At 48.1% G+C, this 18,612-nt stretch overlaps 6 protein-coding genes across 6 annotated transcripts; 2 read left to right on the top strand and 4 right to left on the bottom strand.

Moving 5' to 3' along the window:
* Positions 1-420: 420 nt before the first annotated feature.
* AO090010000566 (agmatine deiminase family protein) lies at positions 421-1,563 on the top strand (the record flags this gene model as incomplete). The annotated part of the gene is made up of 1 exon (XM_001827488.3): positions 421-1,563. The coding sequence occupies one exon, from the start codon at positions 421-423 to the stop codon at positions 1,561-1,563; it is 1,143 nt and encodes a 380-aa protein (XP_001827540.1).
* Positions 1,564-1,986: 423 nt separating this feature from the next.
* Positions 1,987-3,169, bottom strand: AO090010000567 (isocitrate lyase/PEP mutase family protein; the record flags this gene model as incomplete). Its single annotated transcript, XM_001827489.1, has 3 exons — positions 1,987-2,534; positions 2,611-2,666; positions 2,730-3,169. 3 exons carry the CDS (start codon positions 3,167-3,169, stop codon positions 1,987-1,989), a joined length of 1,044 nt encoding a protein of 347 aa, XP_001827541.1.
* Positions 3,170-6,647: 3,478 nt separating this feature from the next.
* AO090010000568 (WD40 repeat domain-containing protein) lies at positions 6,648-7,112 on the bottom strand (the record flags this gene model as incomplete). Its single annotated transcript, XM_023233595.1, has 3 exons — positions 6,648-6,851; positions 6,882-7,001; positions 7,041-7,112. The coding sequence occupies 3 exons, from the start codon at positions 7,110-7,112 to the stop codon at positions 6,648-6,650; spliced, it is 396 nt and encodes a 131-aa protein (XP_023094231.1).
* A 576-nt stretch (positions 7,113-7,688) lies between these two features.
* On the bottom strand, positions 7,689-8,983 carry AO090010000569 (uncharacterized protein; the record flags this gene model as incomplete). The annotated part of the gene is made up of 4 exons (XM_023233594.1): positions 7,689-7,889; positions 7,954-8,188; positions 8,287-8,901; positions 8,970-8,983. The coding sequence occupies 4 exons, from the start codon at positions 8,981-8,983 to the stop codon at positions 7,689-7,691; spliced, it is 1,065 nt and encodes a 354-aa protein (XP_023094232.1).
* A 1,610-nt stretch (positions 8,984-10,593) lies between these two features.
* Positions 10,594-11,733, bottom strand: AO090010000570 (alpha/beta fold hydrolase; the record flags this gene model as incomplete). The annotated part of the gene is made up of 2 exons (XM_023233593.1): positions 10,594-10,599; positions 10,993-11,733. 2 exons carry the CDS (start codon positions 11,731-11,733, stop codon positions 10,594-10,596), a joined length of 747 nt encoding a protein of 248 aa, XP_023094233.1.
* Positions 11,734-13,970: 2,237 nt separating this feature from the next.
* On the top strand, positions 13,971-16,808 carry AO090010000571 (glutaminase; the record flags this gene model as incomplete). The annotated part of the gene is made up of 2 exons (XM_023233592.1): positions 13,971-14,903; positions 16,791-16,808. The coding sequence occupies 2 exons, from the start codon at positions 13,971-13,973 to the stop codon at positions 16,806-16,808; spliced, it is 951 nt and encodes a 316-aa protein (XP_023094234.1).
* Between the last annotated feature and the right edge of the window lie 1,804 nt (positions 16,809-18,612).

Below are 18,612 nucleotides of genomic sequence, written 5' to 3'. Positions count from 1 at the left end.
AAACATGGAGCAATCCGTCTTGGAGACTTATGGAGAGGAAGTGAGTCAACGGTAATCTCATTGCTTCCCCTCTCATTGTGTATTTGTGTTAAGACATCAAGTGGGGCGATAACTTTCTATTAGGTTATATATTTTCCACTGGGCAAGAGGTGCCGAGCGGATCTAAGCCCCCTCACTATCGGGCTATGAGAATGAATATTTAACAGTATATATCCTACAGCTCCCCAGAAGCCAAAAGTGAATAATTTCCTTTAATACGCCCAGGACCCTGAACCATCCATTACCTTCCCTGTCGAAAGCCGGGCTCTAGTAAGTTCACGTGCCACACGGAAGACACGGGTTCTGCCGCACCCTAACCACCCCACATTTTATCAAGACCTCACTCTATCTTCATACACATGCTTCAAACCCTTTGAAACCATGGCCAACCTGCTGCGCAGATATGTTGCCCCGGCAGAGACTGCTCGTCACGTCGCGACGATCCTGGGATTTCCTTCAAAGATCTCAATCGCTGCAAACTACTATGAGGACGCGTGCAAGGAGATCGCCAGTCTAGCCTCTGCGATCTCTGCCTTTGAGCCAGTGCGTCTGTACACACGTCCAGAAGATGTTTCGAGAGCACGAGACTTGGTTAGCAAAAGTATCCCCATTTTCAACGGCACAGATTCAAACATCAATATCATTCCGTTCAGCACAAATCATTTGTGGGTCCGCGACACCGGTCCCGTCTATGTCTATGGAACTGGCGCGCATGCCAAAGATCGCTTTGCTGTTAACTTTCGGTTCAGTGAATGGGGCAAGAAGGACGACATCGGCGATCATTACCGAGCTACAGATGGGCTAGACTGGCCCGTGATGGGACCTGAGCAAGTCAGAGAGAATGCGACCTTTGCTCAACAAGTCATCGGCAATGACACCTCTCCAGCCCCAGTAGTTCAGGTCGAGTCCAAGATTTGCTTGGAAGGTGGCGCATTAGTTCTGGATGGTGATGGCACGCTCCTCGCGACGGAGAGCAGCATCTTGAACGAGAACCGCAACCCGGGCCTCTCTCGTGCTGAGATCGAAGAGGAACTGCAACGTCTGTTGGGCGTGGAGAAGATCATCTGGTTCCCCGGCAGGCGAGATCTTGATGTCACAGATGTCCATGCAGACGCCGAGCTGAACTTTGTTCGACCGGGTGTGGTAGTCCTCTCCAAGCCACATCCCAGTGTACCGCAGCCTTGGCAGGATGTGCACAACGAGATCCGAGATATTTTGGACCGGGAGGTCGATGCAAAGGGGCGTCGATTTGAGGTACATATCGTGGAGGAGCCGGATCCCACTATATTTGGAGACTTATCTTATCCTGATCCTGCAACGAATTATGTCAACTTCTACTTTGTCAATGGCGGTCTCATTCTCCCTCAATTTGGGGATCCAGTTAAAGATGCAGAGGCTGTTTCCACGTTACAGAAGCTGTGCCCTGAACATAAGGTCACACAGGTACCCGTCCGTGGCCTCCCGTTGGCTGGCGGTGTTATACACTGCTCGACCCAGCCTGTCGTTGCGGTCGGCGAGCAGTGATAGAATCGTCCATTAGAAGATGGCCTTCCGCTAACATACACCATGTATACTACCCATCCGGTCCTAGTAGAGTCAAATTGGGCCACAGAATGACTATCTCCGTTCAATCATTGATTTCGCTTTGCATATGCTTCCCTCACGCGAGCGTAAAGAAACCAACAATCCTTTGGAAAACTTAATTCTCAGAAACATAGAATAGCTTTTCTAGTTCATCTAACTTCAACGGTCAGTAAGGAGGACCTGGAATGCAAGTATTGCGAGCGTCCATCCTCAACAGTAGACTGGACTTGTATATATTTCTCAAATGAGTGTTTCTTTACCTAGCTGTGTAATAATGGCCCCCTATACAACAGGTACTATGGTATGCAAGTGTTATTATATCATTGCTAATCACTCAAACACTCCTAGAAGGTAACTCATGGATCAAGCCCACTGGTATCCATTACTCCCAGTTATCGACCCATCGTACTGATACTTCTCCTCCATCTCATAGTACCTATTGAATCCGACACCTTCACAGACCTCTTCATACGACAAAACCGTGGGCGGCTTTCCTACCAAGAATGACCCCTTAATAGCCTCCAGTGTCTCCCGGATACTCTTCAATTTAGCCGCGACCAAGGTCCAGGGATACGCAACGGCAGAGTATCCCAGCTCAGCCAAGTCCTTAGCAGAGAGGTTCTCTGTCTTCCCGCCTTCAATAATGTTGGCAAAGACAGGGAAGTCAAGGTCCTTCCGCAGACGTAACATGGTTTCACGGTCGGGGAGCGCTTCGACGAATACACAGTCAACACCAATCTTGATAGCTTCCCGAGCTCTTTCCAGGGCTTCATCGTAGCCGTGAATGAGACTATCAGTTCGGGCCATAATCCAGATATCGAGGCCTTCGTTACGGGCGTCGACGGCTGCGCGCCAGCGGGCGTAGGCTTCGCTTCGGGAGACAACGGCTTTTCCTTTTGTGTGGCCGCAGCCTACAAATTGTTAGTTTCATTATCCCTTTTCATGAAAAAAAAAAAAAAAACTATTTTATGGGGGAACTGAACTCACGTTTTGGCCATGTTTGATCCTCAATCATGATTCCAGCAGCTCCAGCTCGTGCAAACCTATACCAATCCGTCAGCACCCGACCATACACGCAATGAACAGTCTAGAAGACAGATACATACCCCTCAACCGTCCTCCTCACATTCATTGGTCCACCATACCCCGTATCACCATCGACAAGAACAGGCACACTAGTCGCCCTCACGACCTCCTGAACCTTGGCCGCCACCTCCTGGAAGGCAATGTATCCGGTATCCGGCAGTGCAAAGGCCGATGCCATTGCGTATCCCGCAAGGAATAAGATAGGAAATCCCGCTTCTTCGCACAACTTGGAGCTCAAAGCGTCGTAGCTGCAAACGTGGGCGACGATTTTGCTTGGATCATTGTGTGCTTCGAGAACCATGCTTCGGAGCCGGGAGGCTTGGAGGGAAGGGATCTTTCCCCGGCTGTTTGGGATGATGACTGATAGGTCTTGTGTCTTGCCATTGGTGTTTGTTTGTACTGGTGTGCTGGCGTCGAAGTGGAAGGGGTACGGGTTTGTGTTGACGGTTGATTTTGACATTGCTGTGAGTTTGTTTCTGTGTTCGGTTGTTCAGGTTCTGTAGTTATATGCCTAGGGTATGAGGAATAGTAGGACCGTGTGTATATATATCTTCACTAGATGACTGAGATAAAACAGTAGAAGTGATACGATGTCACCATTTAAATGTACAAAAGTAGGAAACTGATTGACTCCGATCTCGGAGCACACGACAACCAATTTATTGCTATCTAGAGCAATTACATGGTGACGTTGTCGTTGTTCTCCCAGAACTGTTCGGGTTGTGGTTCGGACAAGCGCGGTATAGGAGTTGCCGAAGAGGAGCTACGACCGCTACTATCCGCGAAGGAAATGCCCATCCACAACATATTTAATTCTGATCGCTATATTACCTACAAAATACAGCTTTCATTCACCTCCAACCTGCGGCAAATTTAACAAGAAATCGAGCGAATCCAACTCAAATCCTATAGAGACGCCCTCGCCGTTGAAATTGAAAGGGGCAATATTGGGATCAAACGGCTGGGCCCACCATGAATTCATCGGTGGTGTAGCGAAAGCATCGCTGGACTGCTGGCCTGGGTAACTGCTGGATGCACTGTGCATATGGGGCCGGCCATCCGGTTGTGTTGAGGTTAATGGCTCTGGTGTTTGTAGATGATAGCGCTGGTGATCTGGATGCATGGTCGCGACACGGCCAGAGACAAAGTTCGCCCGAAACCGATCGACGTGCTTCTCTATTAACCTCGCGTATCTCAATGAGAAGTCCATGTCGTCAGTACCGGAGGACCGCAACGCAACGATGCATTGATCTAACGTATGGAGAGAGGCCTGTAGATCAGTATGGTGCACCCCAAGGCTTATGGCCTTGAGGAGATAGACCGATGAAGAGGTGACACACACAAGAGTGCGTAAAGGCGCGTATCGTAGCATGCCGTCGGCTGCCATATGAGTGGCAATTTCTAGAACTTTACTACTACTCAGAATAACACCACGAATAAAATCTTGGTCGTGGGGCAGAAGGCATGCATCAACTGATTCGCGACTGGTTTCGCCAATCCAGCTAACCCCCCTTGTAACAGCCCGTTCCACCACGGCCTGAATGGCGAGAGCACTGGTGTAGGCTCTGAGGTGGTGATATTCGATCAACAACAGTGGTCTAAGGGCTTTTGTCGTATCTGACTTATTGTCTATTAATATATACATTGAAGCCTCCGACGGAGAAGGTGGACATACCCGTTGAGTGATAGAATTCATCATGCCACTTAGTCAAAGACGATGCATAATGTTGTAGTAGAGTACTGTAGTGGCCGGACAATAGTTGCTGTTTTACATGCGCGATTGACTGGAAGAACATGGCCGACGCTGTTTTCATCAGACGAGTCAATTCTGTCCATGATTTCATATATCCTTCCCATTTTCTATTCGTAGGTTCGGTTATATTCGCTTGCGATGCGTCTGCAACAAACAGGATGCTATCGGGGAGAGGAGACGGGCAGCCCATCCTAACTGCCATCTGAGTAACATACGTATAGAGCAACTTCCGGGCTCGATATACTCGAACCGCCTGAGCATTGGCCAATGGGGGCGTATTGATATACCCGTCAGAGAATACACCCAGCTCGTAGCCCAAAGTGACTGCTGCCGCAAGCAGCATCCACGACATGCGCTCCGATCGCTTTGCCGGTTCAAACACATCCTCACGCCATCTAATAAGTGGAACATCCTCACCGGTCTGAAGCCGATTGCGGTGGTCGTATGCCGGTGAGATGAGCTCGCCATCCCAGCCTTCTGTCTCAGGTGGGAAATGAACGGACCGCGGATTCCAATCCGAAATCAATATAAGGCTTTCAATTGAGCCCACGATCCTGGTTTTCGCAGTCGAGTACTTTTCCTGTCCGAACATAATACGGCGGATTAAGAGTTCACAGTACTGCCACAGCCGGTGGTGAATAAAATGGCTCCGAGAGATTCCACCTGCTCCCGGTAAAACAAAGTACCGTGAAGCTATCATTAACAATGTGCAGCAGAGCATGGGTTCCTCAACTATCAGCTGCTCATGGTTCCTATGATCAGAATATGCCACTGTCGGAACCGGTGACAGTGGTGCCAGGTATTTGTAAAACCTGTGTCCGTCAGCTCATCCCTCTACATCTGTCAATTGGACAAGGCACTCGTTATAGCGAACAGACATACAGGTCTATATACGTTACGGCTTCTTGTGCCGTGAACCATCCTTGCCGTACAAATCGGCACCTGTCCCACAGGTCGAGAACGTCTTCGCTGGGATGCGACAGACCGGAGACCGAAACTAGCCCACTTGCAGAGACGACCGTTTGGGTCTTGTCTCGGTCCCTCGCCTGGGAGGATGGCGATTCACCTACACCAGGGCGAGCAGCATCGAAAAGCACATCCAACGCATCGCTGGGCCGCGCCAAAATTGTAGACATAATCCGACCAGAAAGGGATGGATTATCATGGGCGTCAGAATCAATTACATGATGTGCGTCCGGCTCGGACGCGACACTCGATATCACCCTTGGTGACCTATCTGCATCCTGATGCCAAGTTTCCGATGGTTGCCCTTGGATCCTCTGTCCTTGCGGGCTCTCTGAGGTATGGTCTTGTGCCAGTGACCATCTTGGAGCCTGTCGGCGTTTCCCCGCCTTTCTGCTCGCCTCAAACACACATTCGCGGTGTTCCCGCTCGCATTTAGCACACGGTGGCTTATCACCGAGAACACATCGGACCTTGCGAGCGCGGCAACTAATACAGGCCAGGTACCCGCGTTTATACGTCTTGCCGCGACTAGCAACTGCCCTGTCCTGGTTGCTGGGAGCCATGTTGACTATTGTTTCACACCAGCTCGGGTACGGAGATGTGTTGAGTGGCCAAGCCGCACGGATATCAGCGGCATTGATGTGGGGGTCTCTTCGTACCGGGTGGCAATGACTTGGTCATAGCTCCATTTGAAGATGGAAAAAATAGTATCTATGTCGGTGGCATCTCCAAGGTATCTCTTCCATACCGCTTGTCTTAGTTAAGCATATAACCATTACTTGTCCCGCCAAAGTATCTGTTGACTGGTACTAGTGTTACGACATCACCGAAGAACCCCGGTGAAGGGTTAAATATTTATATGGCAATTATGGTTCAAGCTCTCCACGGGTATCCCCTAAAAAAAACCCCATTTTTATGTAGAGAAAACGGCGGAGTCTTTGTGTGACGAATTTCGAACATAGGCCAGAGAATCCAACATTAGCCAGTCTCCTACCCTCATATGGCACGTTAAATAGAGAGCAAATCAGAGAATCTCTACGGTAGGCCTTCAGCATCGAGACATGAGATATTAACCATATATAACTAGTACGTATATAGTTCGGAGGGACGTGAATGGAGAGTAACCATAAATGCAAATCTCGCCGAGTTAGGCCATAGCCCTAGAAGGCAACGATCACTCATAGTTGAAGATCGATGTTCTCCTTTTGTCAGTTTCACTTTATAGGCTAGTGGTCCATGCAGTATGCCAAATACAATGCAGCATTGAACCACTAGGACTAAGAAGGTCAGGGTAGGGGCTCCAGATCCTGATAGTACGATCATCAGATGTACTGGCGATTGTCTTGCCATCGGGAGAATATCTAACGCAAAAGGCAAAACCGGCATGTTGACCAACTATTCGTGAGGCGCCAGTGGCCACATCCTACGCTCTTATTGTCTTGTCAAAACCTACAGAAACAATCTGTTTGCCGTCTGGTGAAATATCGACCGAGACGACATGGTTTGTATGACCCTGGAGGACATGAAGCTGCTGCTTTGCCTTAATGTCCCAGATGATGATTGTGTGGTCTCCCTATGCGGAGAGTAAGGTTTTGCCATCTGGAGAGAATACAATGGTGTTCGCTCCTTTGGAGTGTCCCATGAAGCAATTACGCTCGCCCGCCGTATGAAGACAACGGATCATGTCAACGATTCTACATAGACAATAGGTCATACCCAGGATAGAAAGGCTGGTATACAGGTTAATCGATTGCTGGATCTGTATCCTTGCCTTGCTATCCTTGTGTAGAATATCAGTCACGGTCATAATTTTGTACATATGCCAGCCTTTCCTCCATTATCAGCCTTCACTGAATTTCTCCACCGTATTTGATCCTTTGATTAATACTCACTTATGATTTTAGGAGTGACATAATAAAGCTTGGCAGCAATTATGACATAATATACCAGAGAAATCTAGAAAAGCTAGTATAACTAGGCTTTGCATCAGATGCAAAGGGAAGTTTCTTGGGTCAGTTTGACTTAACAGACAAAACACTGCAATATTATTGTTACTACTGCTAACTCGTGGCGATCTGGACAGCCTTCGCTGGACGCTTCTGCAAGATAAAATATTAACGCAGGACTCTTCAGCTGGAAGAGAAGGAACACCCCAAACAAAATACAAAGTACAATTGCCGCTCTTGTGAAACAAAGACAATCTGAAGTCGAGTCACCGAAGCCTGGAAACCACCAACCACTATTCCATTATCATCTCAACCTATCCGTGCAGCGCTTCCATATTGCCGGATGGCTCGACAACGCTGGCTGCATACCGTGTAAACAACGCAAGTGAATCCTCGTCTTCGGCCAGAAAGCGATACAGTTTCGACATATGTACCACAAGCTTTTGACTATCGCCATCAAATTGAGCCAAGATGATCCTCTCGTGTCGCTCACCCATAAACGAAAACATCATCACCTATACAGAAACATTGTCAGAAGAGTAACAGTAGTCACAGCATATGAGTTGGGGCTGGACATACAGGAATTACTAGGTGCTTCTTGAACCTCTCCTTATTCATCTGAGTGCAAATAGTGCCAACAATAACCAGGAGTTCCTCTCGTAGCAACTGGCCATCACTTCCAATGATACCGTGATATTGGCAGATTTTGATATGCGAATCTTCCTCACGCCAAGGACGCCAGTGGTATTGAGGTTCCCAGTGCTCATTGTATGAGGAAGACATTGGGAGATACTGACTTTCAACAGGCCAGCCCCTAGGAGAAACACAGCCAGAGCGTTAGCTGGATGTTGGGCAGAGAAAATGAACAGAACGGAAAGAACAGTATTGGTTGTGGGTACAGAGAGCACTTACTCACTGCCTCGCCATTTTATGATGTTGTTCAGCGGTCTGGGTTTCCCAGTTCCTAGCCTGGGCGCGATACCGAGTTCCCAAGCCAGCATGTAGCAGATGTTTTCCCCCCAATCCCAAAGAGTGTATCTCCCTCCATATGCTTCGTACCAATCCGCCCCTTTATCCAGATCAGAGTATTTGCGTTCCTGGTGATGACGCACCTCATATGATTCTAGATCCTTTGGGTATTTAGCTAGCTGAGCTGCTGTTAACGGCCGAAAAAAGGTAGTAGCAGTATGGCCTTCTGGGTTGAAGAGGTGGAGGTCTATCGATAGGTTTGCCAGTGTGCTGGGTGAAATGATTGTCATAGGTAGAGGGTTTAGCGAGTTGTAAATCTCGTGTAGAGTCTTGACAATCTCCTCTCGTTTTTTTTCTTTCTTATCTCGTATGGTCAGAGTGGAGAAGGCTCGCTTCACGCGTCCCAGAGTGTCTGACATAGTTCTTGCCAAATGTAAGTTGCAAAGGAACTTGACTTGAGCAAAATCTAAGAATTCGAGATGCGTTGACATGAGAAATACTAGAGGGGTACAGCTCGTGGGAACTGGGTATGAGACAATCGCCATATCATAATTCACACTATATTAGTAAGCTTACACAGATGCTATCATATTCACATATTCTACAGCGTTACTATATATATATACATAGTGCAGTTCATATAGCGATAATACCATTAACTTCCAAGGTGATTCCACGTCAAGCTAAAAGAGGAAAAGACAGCCCTAAATTGAATGTGGCAGGTTAGGTGAAGTCGCATACTCCTTACCAGCGGAATGCTGTCGATCTATGAACGTGACAAGACTACAGGGAATGTGGAATCTGTGGGTGCGAGTAGTCCAACCGATTCTTTATAGGATTTGTGGCTGGCCTGGGAGATAAAAGGAGAAGAACGAAAGTAACATATTCTACTGCCTTTACATGCCTTCCCCCCTTATCTGGCCGCGTTTCGATCAGGATCCACTGACCTACGCAACACCCACACGTCCTAGAAACGTAGGTAAAAGCATGTGACCTAGTAAGTTCAAGCTGTAGGTTATGCATGGAACATACTTAGGTTGACTGAGGAGCAAGCTGCAGTTACTAGTAATCCAGCCAAGGTCTGATCTTTTAAGCGTCTCAGTACTCTGGGTCCCCGTGAGCTTTTCAATAGATATGCTTTCGGGCACGCCTCTCTAGGGGTGACTAAAACTTCGAAAAGGACCAAGGTAAAATACTGTATACATGAACTTGGTCTCGGACATGTGTCTATCAGTTCCTTAGGGATTTCCTTGACGCATGTGACCGACTCCTTTCACCTCTGCCTGATGGCTATATTATCTAGAACCAGATGACTGCAGGGGTGCCTTAATATTGACTATCTAGGTATTAAAACCCTCAGTCATGACAATGGTTGTATGCCCTGATCCGGTTTAGGGCTCAAGCATATGTTTGTGGATATTTATCAGCACTTTGATTGACCATATTGAGTTCAACATTGATTATTGTTCCTGATTGGTCACTTGAGTACATTTTCCAATCCACCCTTCAACTTATTCTACGACTCACTCGGATCAAGGAAGCCTTCGCGACAAAGAGGGAAACGCTCACTAAGCTTTGCGAGCGCGTTGAATGACCTACAACATCAGCATTCATCTGACCGACGGGAATGGAACAACCATACGTAGAAACCCACACCATAGGACTCGGTTGTATAGGTAGCTTTAGTACCACGGGGAAAATAGAACACGTCCCGCGGTTTCGCGCTCACCGTCTGTCCTGTCTCATCGGAGATCTGGAACTCTCCCTCGGTGATAATCTTCATTTCGTCACACATATATGTGTGCACCAGCGGTGAACCTTTTTCCAGACGAAAGAAGTCGCACGAGATGGGCTTTTCGGCGTTGTCCTTGTCGCTAGATTTGATACATTAGTACGTACACTACGCGGGACTGGATGATGATCATGAATGAAATACCTAGAGAAAATATCCCCAACGAAAGCATTTCCATTTGCGACCAATGGCGGCTTAAAGGTTCCTTGCGCATTGGCATGGTGGCTAAATCCAACGGAGATCTTGACTTTGGTGTATACGTAAGACGATGTAAGATAACAGTTGTGTGATGAGAGTGTTGGACTATCTTTAAAGCGGCTGGACGCTGTTATTCATCCTGTCTTTTATGTGTCCTGTCATTATTCTATACACTATGCATTGGATATACCGAAGTATCACGTCGGATTAGGACACAGATCCCGCGGTCCTGTCGATACCAATACGTAAGGCCTCGGGTTCTAAACCTGTAGGTGTAACGGAATACGCCTTGAGCAAGGTCGTTATCGCCACGGATACTATTACTTTCTCTGCCTAGCCATGTCCAGCTAGAAACTCCCTTTAGGAAGGCTATTCTAATTTCAGATATAATCTTTACAGGAGAAAAAGGTCAACGGTGGGCTATTTGTCAATTGGCAAACACTCCTATCTATCACCATATCACTCCTCCTATCCTACTCCTGGGTTGAAGAGGCCAGTCACCAGCCTAGCTCGACCCCCAGCCTTCCCCCTTGATCATACATCACCAGATGCCCCGCATCCTCAATTAATACCACATCTTGAGCATTCAGACTCTCCTTCAGTCTGTCCGCTGTCTCCACAGGAATCCACTTATCCTCTTTGCCCCAGATAATTCTCACCGGCATTCTCTTCCCCACTTCCGGGTATTTCCCCTCAACCTCATCAGTGTGGCGACTATTTGCCTGTACCATCTGCCTCACAAAGGCCTTCCTCCCTTCCTCGGTACTAATCCACGGCCTCTTCAACATCTCCATCGTCTCCTTCCCCAACTCACTATATGCCGCGTCTCGTATATATGCTTCCACCACTCCTTCAAATACCGGCCCAGTCAACGCATTAAATACCTCTTCATTCTCCGCCACTAACTTGAACAATGGCTGACCGAACGGTCCCAATGCCACCACATTTATGAGACACAGACTAGCATACTCGCAGTTATGCAATATATGAGCACGTAAGGTCATCAGCCCCCCATGATCATGTGAAATGACATGGGCCTTTTCATGTCTCCAATTCTGAGCCCAGCAGTGATAGAGGGCGGCAAAGACCTCCGACTGTTGCGCTAGATTGGCATCCAATGCGACCTCTTTGGTAATGGTATCCTCCTTACCCGGGAGTGGTTGCCCAAGGGGGCTCTCGCCAAACCCGGGGTTGTCGAAGAGGTAGACATGGAAATATGTGGATAATGATCGTGCGTAGGTATACCAGACACAAGACGACCAGGGGGTACCGTGTACAAAGATCAGTGGTGGCAAGGCATTATTACCAAGAGATGTCCACCGGATTTGGTAGCTATGGGTATTGGTGGAGTGCTGAAAGATTTGGTTGAGGTGGATGTAATCCATGTGTCTTGGTGACATGATTGAATAGTGTAGGACTTTTTTGGGGAAAATGCAGAGTCAGGAACATATATATGGGCCTACAAGGTTCAATAACCCCGCAGTATTAGTAATCTGATCAATCCTGAGGATGAGGCAGCAGACTCCAGATTGTCCCAATATTACATGATGAAACCCAATTGGCCCTGCGGCCTATCACGTTGCTTGGGTCGGACGCGCAGTTCTCACACTTGTAGATTGCGGATTCGCCGCCGAGACGAGTGTAGCCCAGTGACCGGCTCATCTGCATCTTTGCTAAGAATTGCTGGCTTCGAAGGAGCTTTGTGTCCGAGGATACCACTCTGGTATGCCGTAGGCTGGCTCCCATGACTATAGGCCCGTTGCTAAGCTTCAGATACCCTAGGGCCTTCACAACCCCTGTCGGCTTTGCACCCGAGGCGTCCTTCGGGCTTGCCGATAAAGCATTATTCCAGGCATAAAATTTGTAGTATCAAGTATATTCGACAATATGATTGAGTTTCCATTGTATTAAGGTATTTACTCATTGGATTATGAACAAAAGAGGCAGACCAGGCAAATATCATACTTACCAGACATGTAAAGCAGTCGCTACCGAACCTCCCCAGCTATTCTATCGACACTGAAAAGCAAATTTTCAAGACTGTTCTATTCTCAGCTTTTGTTGTGACCTCCCTTCCGAACGAACCATGACCTCTAAAAAGCTGCACTATTTTGACTTGGAAAGGATGCCCTCTCTTCCGGGGTATCCACCATGGCTTCTGTGGGTGCTCTACCAGCGTCGAGTAAAAGAACTATTGTTACCTGGGATACGTGGATTGAAAAGGCTGTTGAGCTTGCTTGGTCTTCCCCTTATGTCCCAGACAAGAGTATGGCAGTCTATGCTGCAAGAAAGGTCATTGGCGAGAAGGCGATGTGGGATTGGGTTGATGACAGAAATCTACGATTGGGGGCAAACTCTGGGATTTGTCCAAACATCCTACGTGTCCGCGAGAGCTATGTACTAACATACTTTGGAAAGTGATTCCCCCGGTCGTTCTAGGCAGTCCCTTGAGCACCAAAACCCAAGACTATCCATCCTCATCAGCAATCCCTATTCCGCTTCTCAATAATGATCAACATGCTATGAATGCCTTTATTGATCAGTTCCCGCCCTGTGAGTATTGCGTGTCCAAACATACTTCTGCTTACCTATTGTGATATCAAAAGTCTTCTTCGTCGATATTGCAGATGCTGCACGACTTCACGTGGCAGCCTTGATTCATGCCGACGTAGAAGGTGAACGAATATTTGCATTTGCAGGACCATTCAACCGCAACGATATTCTCGCAGTCTTCCGGAAGCTCCGCCACCATCGACGATTCACGGATTATATTTGCCGGTCTGACAGAGAACAGGTCCATCGTTGGATTGAGCCTCAGACATAGGGCTGATGGCCTTTTGAAACACCTATGGGGCATCGGATTTGCAAGTCTAGAGACCTGTCGAGAAACTATACAGGATCCTGCCCAGTAGCGCAAGAGATTGTCGAGATCACTGGGAGAGATACGGCAGACAAGGAGCTACACTTAGAGACTGGAGAGTCTGAACTTAGAAAAGTACCAAAAGGAGAAAACACATAGACACGTCACATAGTGATTTCTATACGTGTGCCAGATGTGAGAACCTGATAGCGGTATGGGGGAATACCGATTGTAATTATATAGCCAATCAGAATTGCCTTAATTAGGCCCCACTAGTCCTAGTATCTGTCCGATGTACCAATCATAATAGTTAAGCCCTCCGGACTATTGGAGATTCCGCTTCCGAAGAAACTTACCGCTCTCAGTCCAATCATGTAGCGCTGAGTACGGAATAATTTACCGTTTCTTGAATTTAAAACACTTACCCTATCTCCAGGTAGCAAGGCCCCTAAGTTTAGAGACTACCCCACTAACATTAGGGACCGTAATTCTAAAGCTTAGGGCCTAGTCGCTGGATTTCTAAACGACCACCACCACTACAATCACTCGTAAAATAAATATTTATGAGATCCTACTATGCTGCAGTCTATGAAAATAATCAAGAAACAAAGATTTTAAGTTCATGGCATTCTTGGCATAATGGGAAATGCCAAGCGGCCAAGGTTTCGGCAAAAAATCGTAGCCTGCTAGATTTAGTCCGCCGCTTGCGTCAATGACCAACAGAAAACTTATACGGCCCAACCTGACAACCTCCCTTCACAACTCTTCAATATAACCATGAAGTCTCCTATCCCCGACTATCTTCGACAGGTATTGGAAAAAGCCCGCCCGGATGACTCGGGGCAGCTTGCCAATTATATCGATGTCCTGGCTAAAGCGGACCCCTCCAAGATGGCCATAGCGCTGTCCACTGTAGACGGGAATCTATACTCGGCCGGAGATGATGAGGTTGAGTTCTCCATCCAGTCCATTTCCAAAGCCTTTGTTTATGCTATCGCCATTGAGGATGCCGGGCTTCCGCGGGTCTTGGAAAAAATCGGTGTGGAACCGTCGGGCGACGCATTTAACAAGCTGTCGTTGCAACCCGGTACCAACCGACCCATGAACCCTATGATCAATGCTGGTGCTATCGCTGCCCACACACTGGTGGCGGGAGAGAGTGCCAGCGCGGAGGAAAGAGTTGATCACATCTTGAAGGTACTGTCCAAGTTGGCTGGTCGACAGTTGAAAGTGGATGAAGAAGTCTATGAGGCCGAACTTAAGGATGCCAATCGAAACATGGCCATTGGCTACATGCTCAAGGCAGCAGGCATCATTTCGTGTGATCCACAGGATGCCGTACGCGGTTATATCCGCCAAGGCTCCATAACAACCAATGTACGCGACCTGGCCATGATGGCAGCAACGCTGGCCAATGCCGGCGTGAATCCCATTACCGGGGAAGAGATCATGCCTCACCAAAGCGCCCGTCAAGTCTTGTCCGTTATGACTACCTGTGGCATGTACGATGCCGCCGGTGACTGGGTGTCTAGGGTTGGCATGCCGGCAAAGAGTGGCGTGGCCGGCGGTATCATCGGCGCCCTTCCCGGCCAAGTGGGCATTGCCGTCTTCTCCCCGAAGTTAGATGAGCGTGGCAACAGTTTCCGGGGCGTCAAGATGTTTGAACAGCTCTCATCCGAAATGGGCCTTCACATGATGGACATCAGCCAGGTCGGTAGAGCCACTGTCCGTACATGGACCTTGACCATTGCCGGCGGCGCCAAGCAACCGGACGAGCGCGAACAGGAGGTGCCCGTCTTTGGTCTGCGAGGTGCAGTCCGTTTCGCGGGTTCGGAACGTCTGACCCGTGCTATTGTGCGCGAACTCACCCCTCCGAACCCTGACGACCCAGGGTCTGGCCGGCACGCAGATGCTTCTGCCGTCATCTTCTCACTCAAAGACACGTATTCCCTCAATTATGTCGCGCTGCGAATCATCAGTGAGGATATGCGCCGCCTTCTTGCGGCAGATAAAAACGTGGTAGTCATAGACCCTGTCAAGGTCTTAAAAATTGACGGTAACCCTGCATTTAAGGAGAAGTCCCCTTGCGTGGTCAACGACGAAGCTGAGGCGCGTCGTTATATCGGTGGTCAAGGTTGTAGGGCCGTTTCCCACAGTGACGAATTTTATTGAGAATGGGCATTATCATATAAAGAGGAGACTATTCAACGTGGTTTTCATTGTACTCCAGCACTCGATGATATCGTTATATTCTCATTGGGTTGAAACCCACGAAGTCAATAGAAACCAGATGATTAAATTAACTGCCGGTCATAAAAGCGTACCTATGTAGTATCGTTCAACGACACCCCCTAGTTTCCATTCCTACATCGAATGATCAGAATTGTTCAAGTCAAGCACATAACCTATGCGGCGCCCTGAAACTCACAATTTTTAAATTAATAGCACTGTCGACTATCTCCGAATGCCCATAATGGGCGATGTTGTGCGGAAGGAAATGTTCTTACTACCGGTACCTCACTACGCGAACAACAAAGTATATATATCCCGAACCACCAATCAAACTGACATGCAACAACAATATCACACCCTCCAACTAGGTCATCAGGCGAAAGTGGTTATGCTTATCACCCACAGCACTAACATCAATCGGACCATCACCCTGTGGCACAGGTCCGAATTCCCGATCTCTACGTCTATTCTCCGCGGCGTAGGAGAAATGGAGGACCATTCCGACCGGTACAATAATTCCCGTGAGGCCACAACCAATGGCCGTTCCTTTGACGAAGTAAGGCCTATAATCCGTTAGTACATATTGTAGATGATTCCTTCAAGCTAGGCCTTCACTGGACCTCAGGAAAGGAATGGAACGTACGCAGCGCTATTGGGATACATAAAAGACGCGAGAAAGGAAGAGCATTGACCGATAATAGCGAGCAAGGACATTCCGATTCCCTTCTTCGTGTCGCCGGCATTATTATTAAGCATCCAGGTCATATTGATCGCCAAGGCAGGGAAGATGCTACAGCTTGTTAGCCAGATGGCTACGTAGCGCACGGCCGTTCCCGTCTGCGTCGCTAGGAGGGCATAGCCCACGGTCGCGACACTGGCGGATATGGCTAGTATCCAGCCGCGCGATCCATATCGATCCGAGAGCCATGCCACAAGTATGCTGGATAAGAACGCCCCGAAATAAGGCGGTGCAGTAAGGCCTTGTGCCTGCACGGAATCATAGCCCATCGAATGGACGATGGTGGGAAGAAAGTTGGATAGCCCGGCGAAGGAATAATTGCAACAGAAGTGAAGGCATGCGTGGCAGTAGTTCTTGTAGTCTGTAAGTCCGGCGAATAGCTGGGCCCTGGAAAGTGAACTCTTTCGTGTTGTGTCGCGGGTTTCCATGCGTTCGACTGCGAAGGTACGTTCTTCGTTGGTGAAGAACTTCGCCGTCGAGGGAGAGTCCATCAATAAAAACCAGACGATGGGAGCCATGACGATCGATCGGGACCCCTCTAACATGGCTTGATTAGCAACTTACTTCAATGGAAAGTGCAAACGTCGGATCTAGGTTACTTACCGATCAAAAAGATCAACCTCCAGGGTTCCATGTGGGAGTGAATTTGGGAGATCCCATAGGCGATGGCGCCTGCAATGCAATTCGCAATCGGGCTGGACCCAAGAAGGATTGACACACGTGTGCCCAGTTCGTGACGCTTATAGCATAGCGATAGATAATATGGGACGCCAGCACCAAATCCTGCCTCCAGGACACCCAGCCCTACTCGGCAGGCGACCAACCCTGCCATGTTATGGACAAGTCCAGAGCACATTGCGCAAACACCCCATCTTTGGTTATTAGTTAGACGCTTGGTTGAGGTTTCAATGCAGATCAGTCACGTTAACAGATTGGACCTACAGCAAACATAATACGGTCACGTAGATGTGCGCTGGGAAGACCTTCCAGCATAGAACCAGCCACTCTAGACAGGTGTAGGTAATGTAAAAGGAGTTGAGTACCCATGACCACTATACCATACTGTTATCAATAGCTCGAAATAGTTATAGGGATAGTTGACATGCCTGATAGCTGGTGAGACCAAGGTCCTCCTGCGCCCCCGCAGTCTTCGCATTACCGATGTTTCCACGATCAAGGTACGAAATGACATACAAAACCCACACCAGGGGTAGTACCCAGACATCATACTATTGTTAAATATGAGCTAAAAGCTATCCTCTAGCATTGGGCTCATTTACCTTGCGGACAATGCGGGCATTTAATAGTTGCAATTGTTGCCTTTGCTCTGCAACATAATTCTCTTCGGCTTCGACTTTCATCTCATCCAGATTCTCGACATGATTGGATGAGGCCTTGGTTTCTTTTGCTGTTGCAGCTGTCATGTTGGAATGGGTAAAACGGATGGTATGTGAGAGAAGGTATCTACGCGTGGTAGAATTTGGCTTTATATAACAAGCTTCATACGAAATCTTGCTCACTCGGGTCTGGCTTAGCCAAGCACAGCTTGCCCTAGACTGTGTAGTGACAAATGTAGGATTAGGGAAGAAAAGGGTATTGATTCGTATCAGTTAGCCATGAGGTCTTACTTATATTCCCTAAGTAACAAAGCATTCCCGCTGAACACAAAGGACAGAGGCTAGGCCTGAAAGGCATAGCAGTCAACAGGTAATGCTCCCCATCCCCATACCCCGGACTTTTTCCATACCCCAGAATTTCCCCACATGAGCTGGTGACGGAACACGGCAGCGATCGTGCTTGGCATACCCACCATGGAGATTATGTACGAACTTAATCCGTGTTGCTAAAGAGGGGAAACAGGCTAGGCAAACGAACCGGACAGACGCGGGTTTTAACGGTTGAACGAAGTACTACGGTTATGCGAGGCCCGTCCGGCAAATGAAAAGTGGTGCACTGTGACTGCGACACTATGTTCATAGGTCTGCTTCAGACACCATATGGGTTAAAGTTTACGAAGGACATTCTTCTGCGGGGTTTTATAGAAAAATACGTCAATATAAACCAATGTACTACACCGGCAATTTGAGAGAAACTGAAGTTCGGCAAATGCTCAAGAAAGCCGAAATCGGCCTCAACGAGTCAGGTTCCAAGCGTCGCTTTGTTTACGTGCCAAGGGCAGAAGACATCATGACGGTGATCACGCGTAGCAGGAACATGTCATTGTAACATATCTTCCCTACTAGTAACGTCATTTATGCTGTTTCATTGCCTATAGCAAAGAGCGAATACATTGATATCCGAGCAGTACTTATGTCAAGATACTATGCGCCACCAAAGTCAATAAAGCGATGGATAAGGAGTGCGACGAATCGGGGTTTCCTATCCTCTTGATTGTGTCCACTGGCTCTAGGGAGACGTTATCTATCAGAGGGTATCACTTCCAGTCTG

The sequence above is a fragment of the Aspergillus oryzae genome, chromosome 8 (assembly GCF_000184455.2).
Source record: "Aspergillus oryzae RIB40 DNA, chromosome 8".
Taxonomy (NCBI): domain Eukaryota; kingdom Fungi; phylum Ascomycota; class Eurotiomycetes; order Eurotiales; family Aspergillaceae; genus Aspergillus; species Aspergillus oryzae.
The sequence above is the reverse complement of the archived record's forward strand: the minus strand, read 5'-3'. Positions and strand labels throughout refer to the sequence as shown.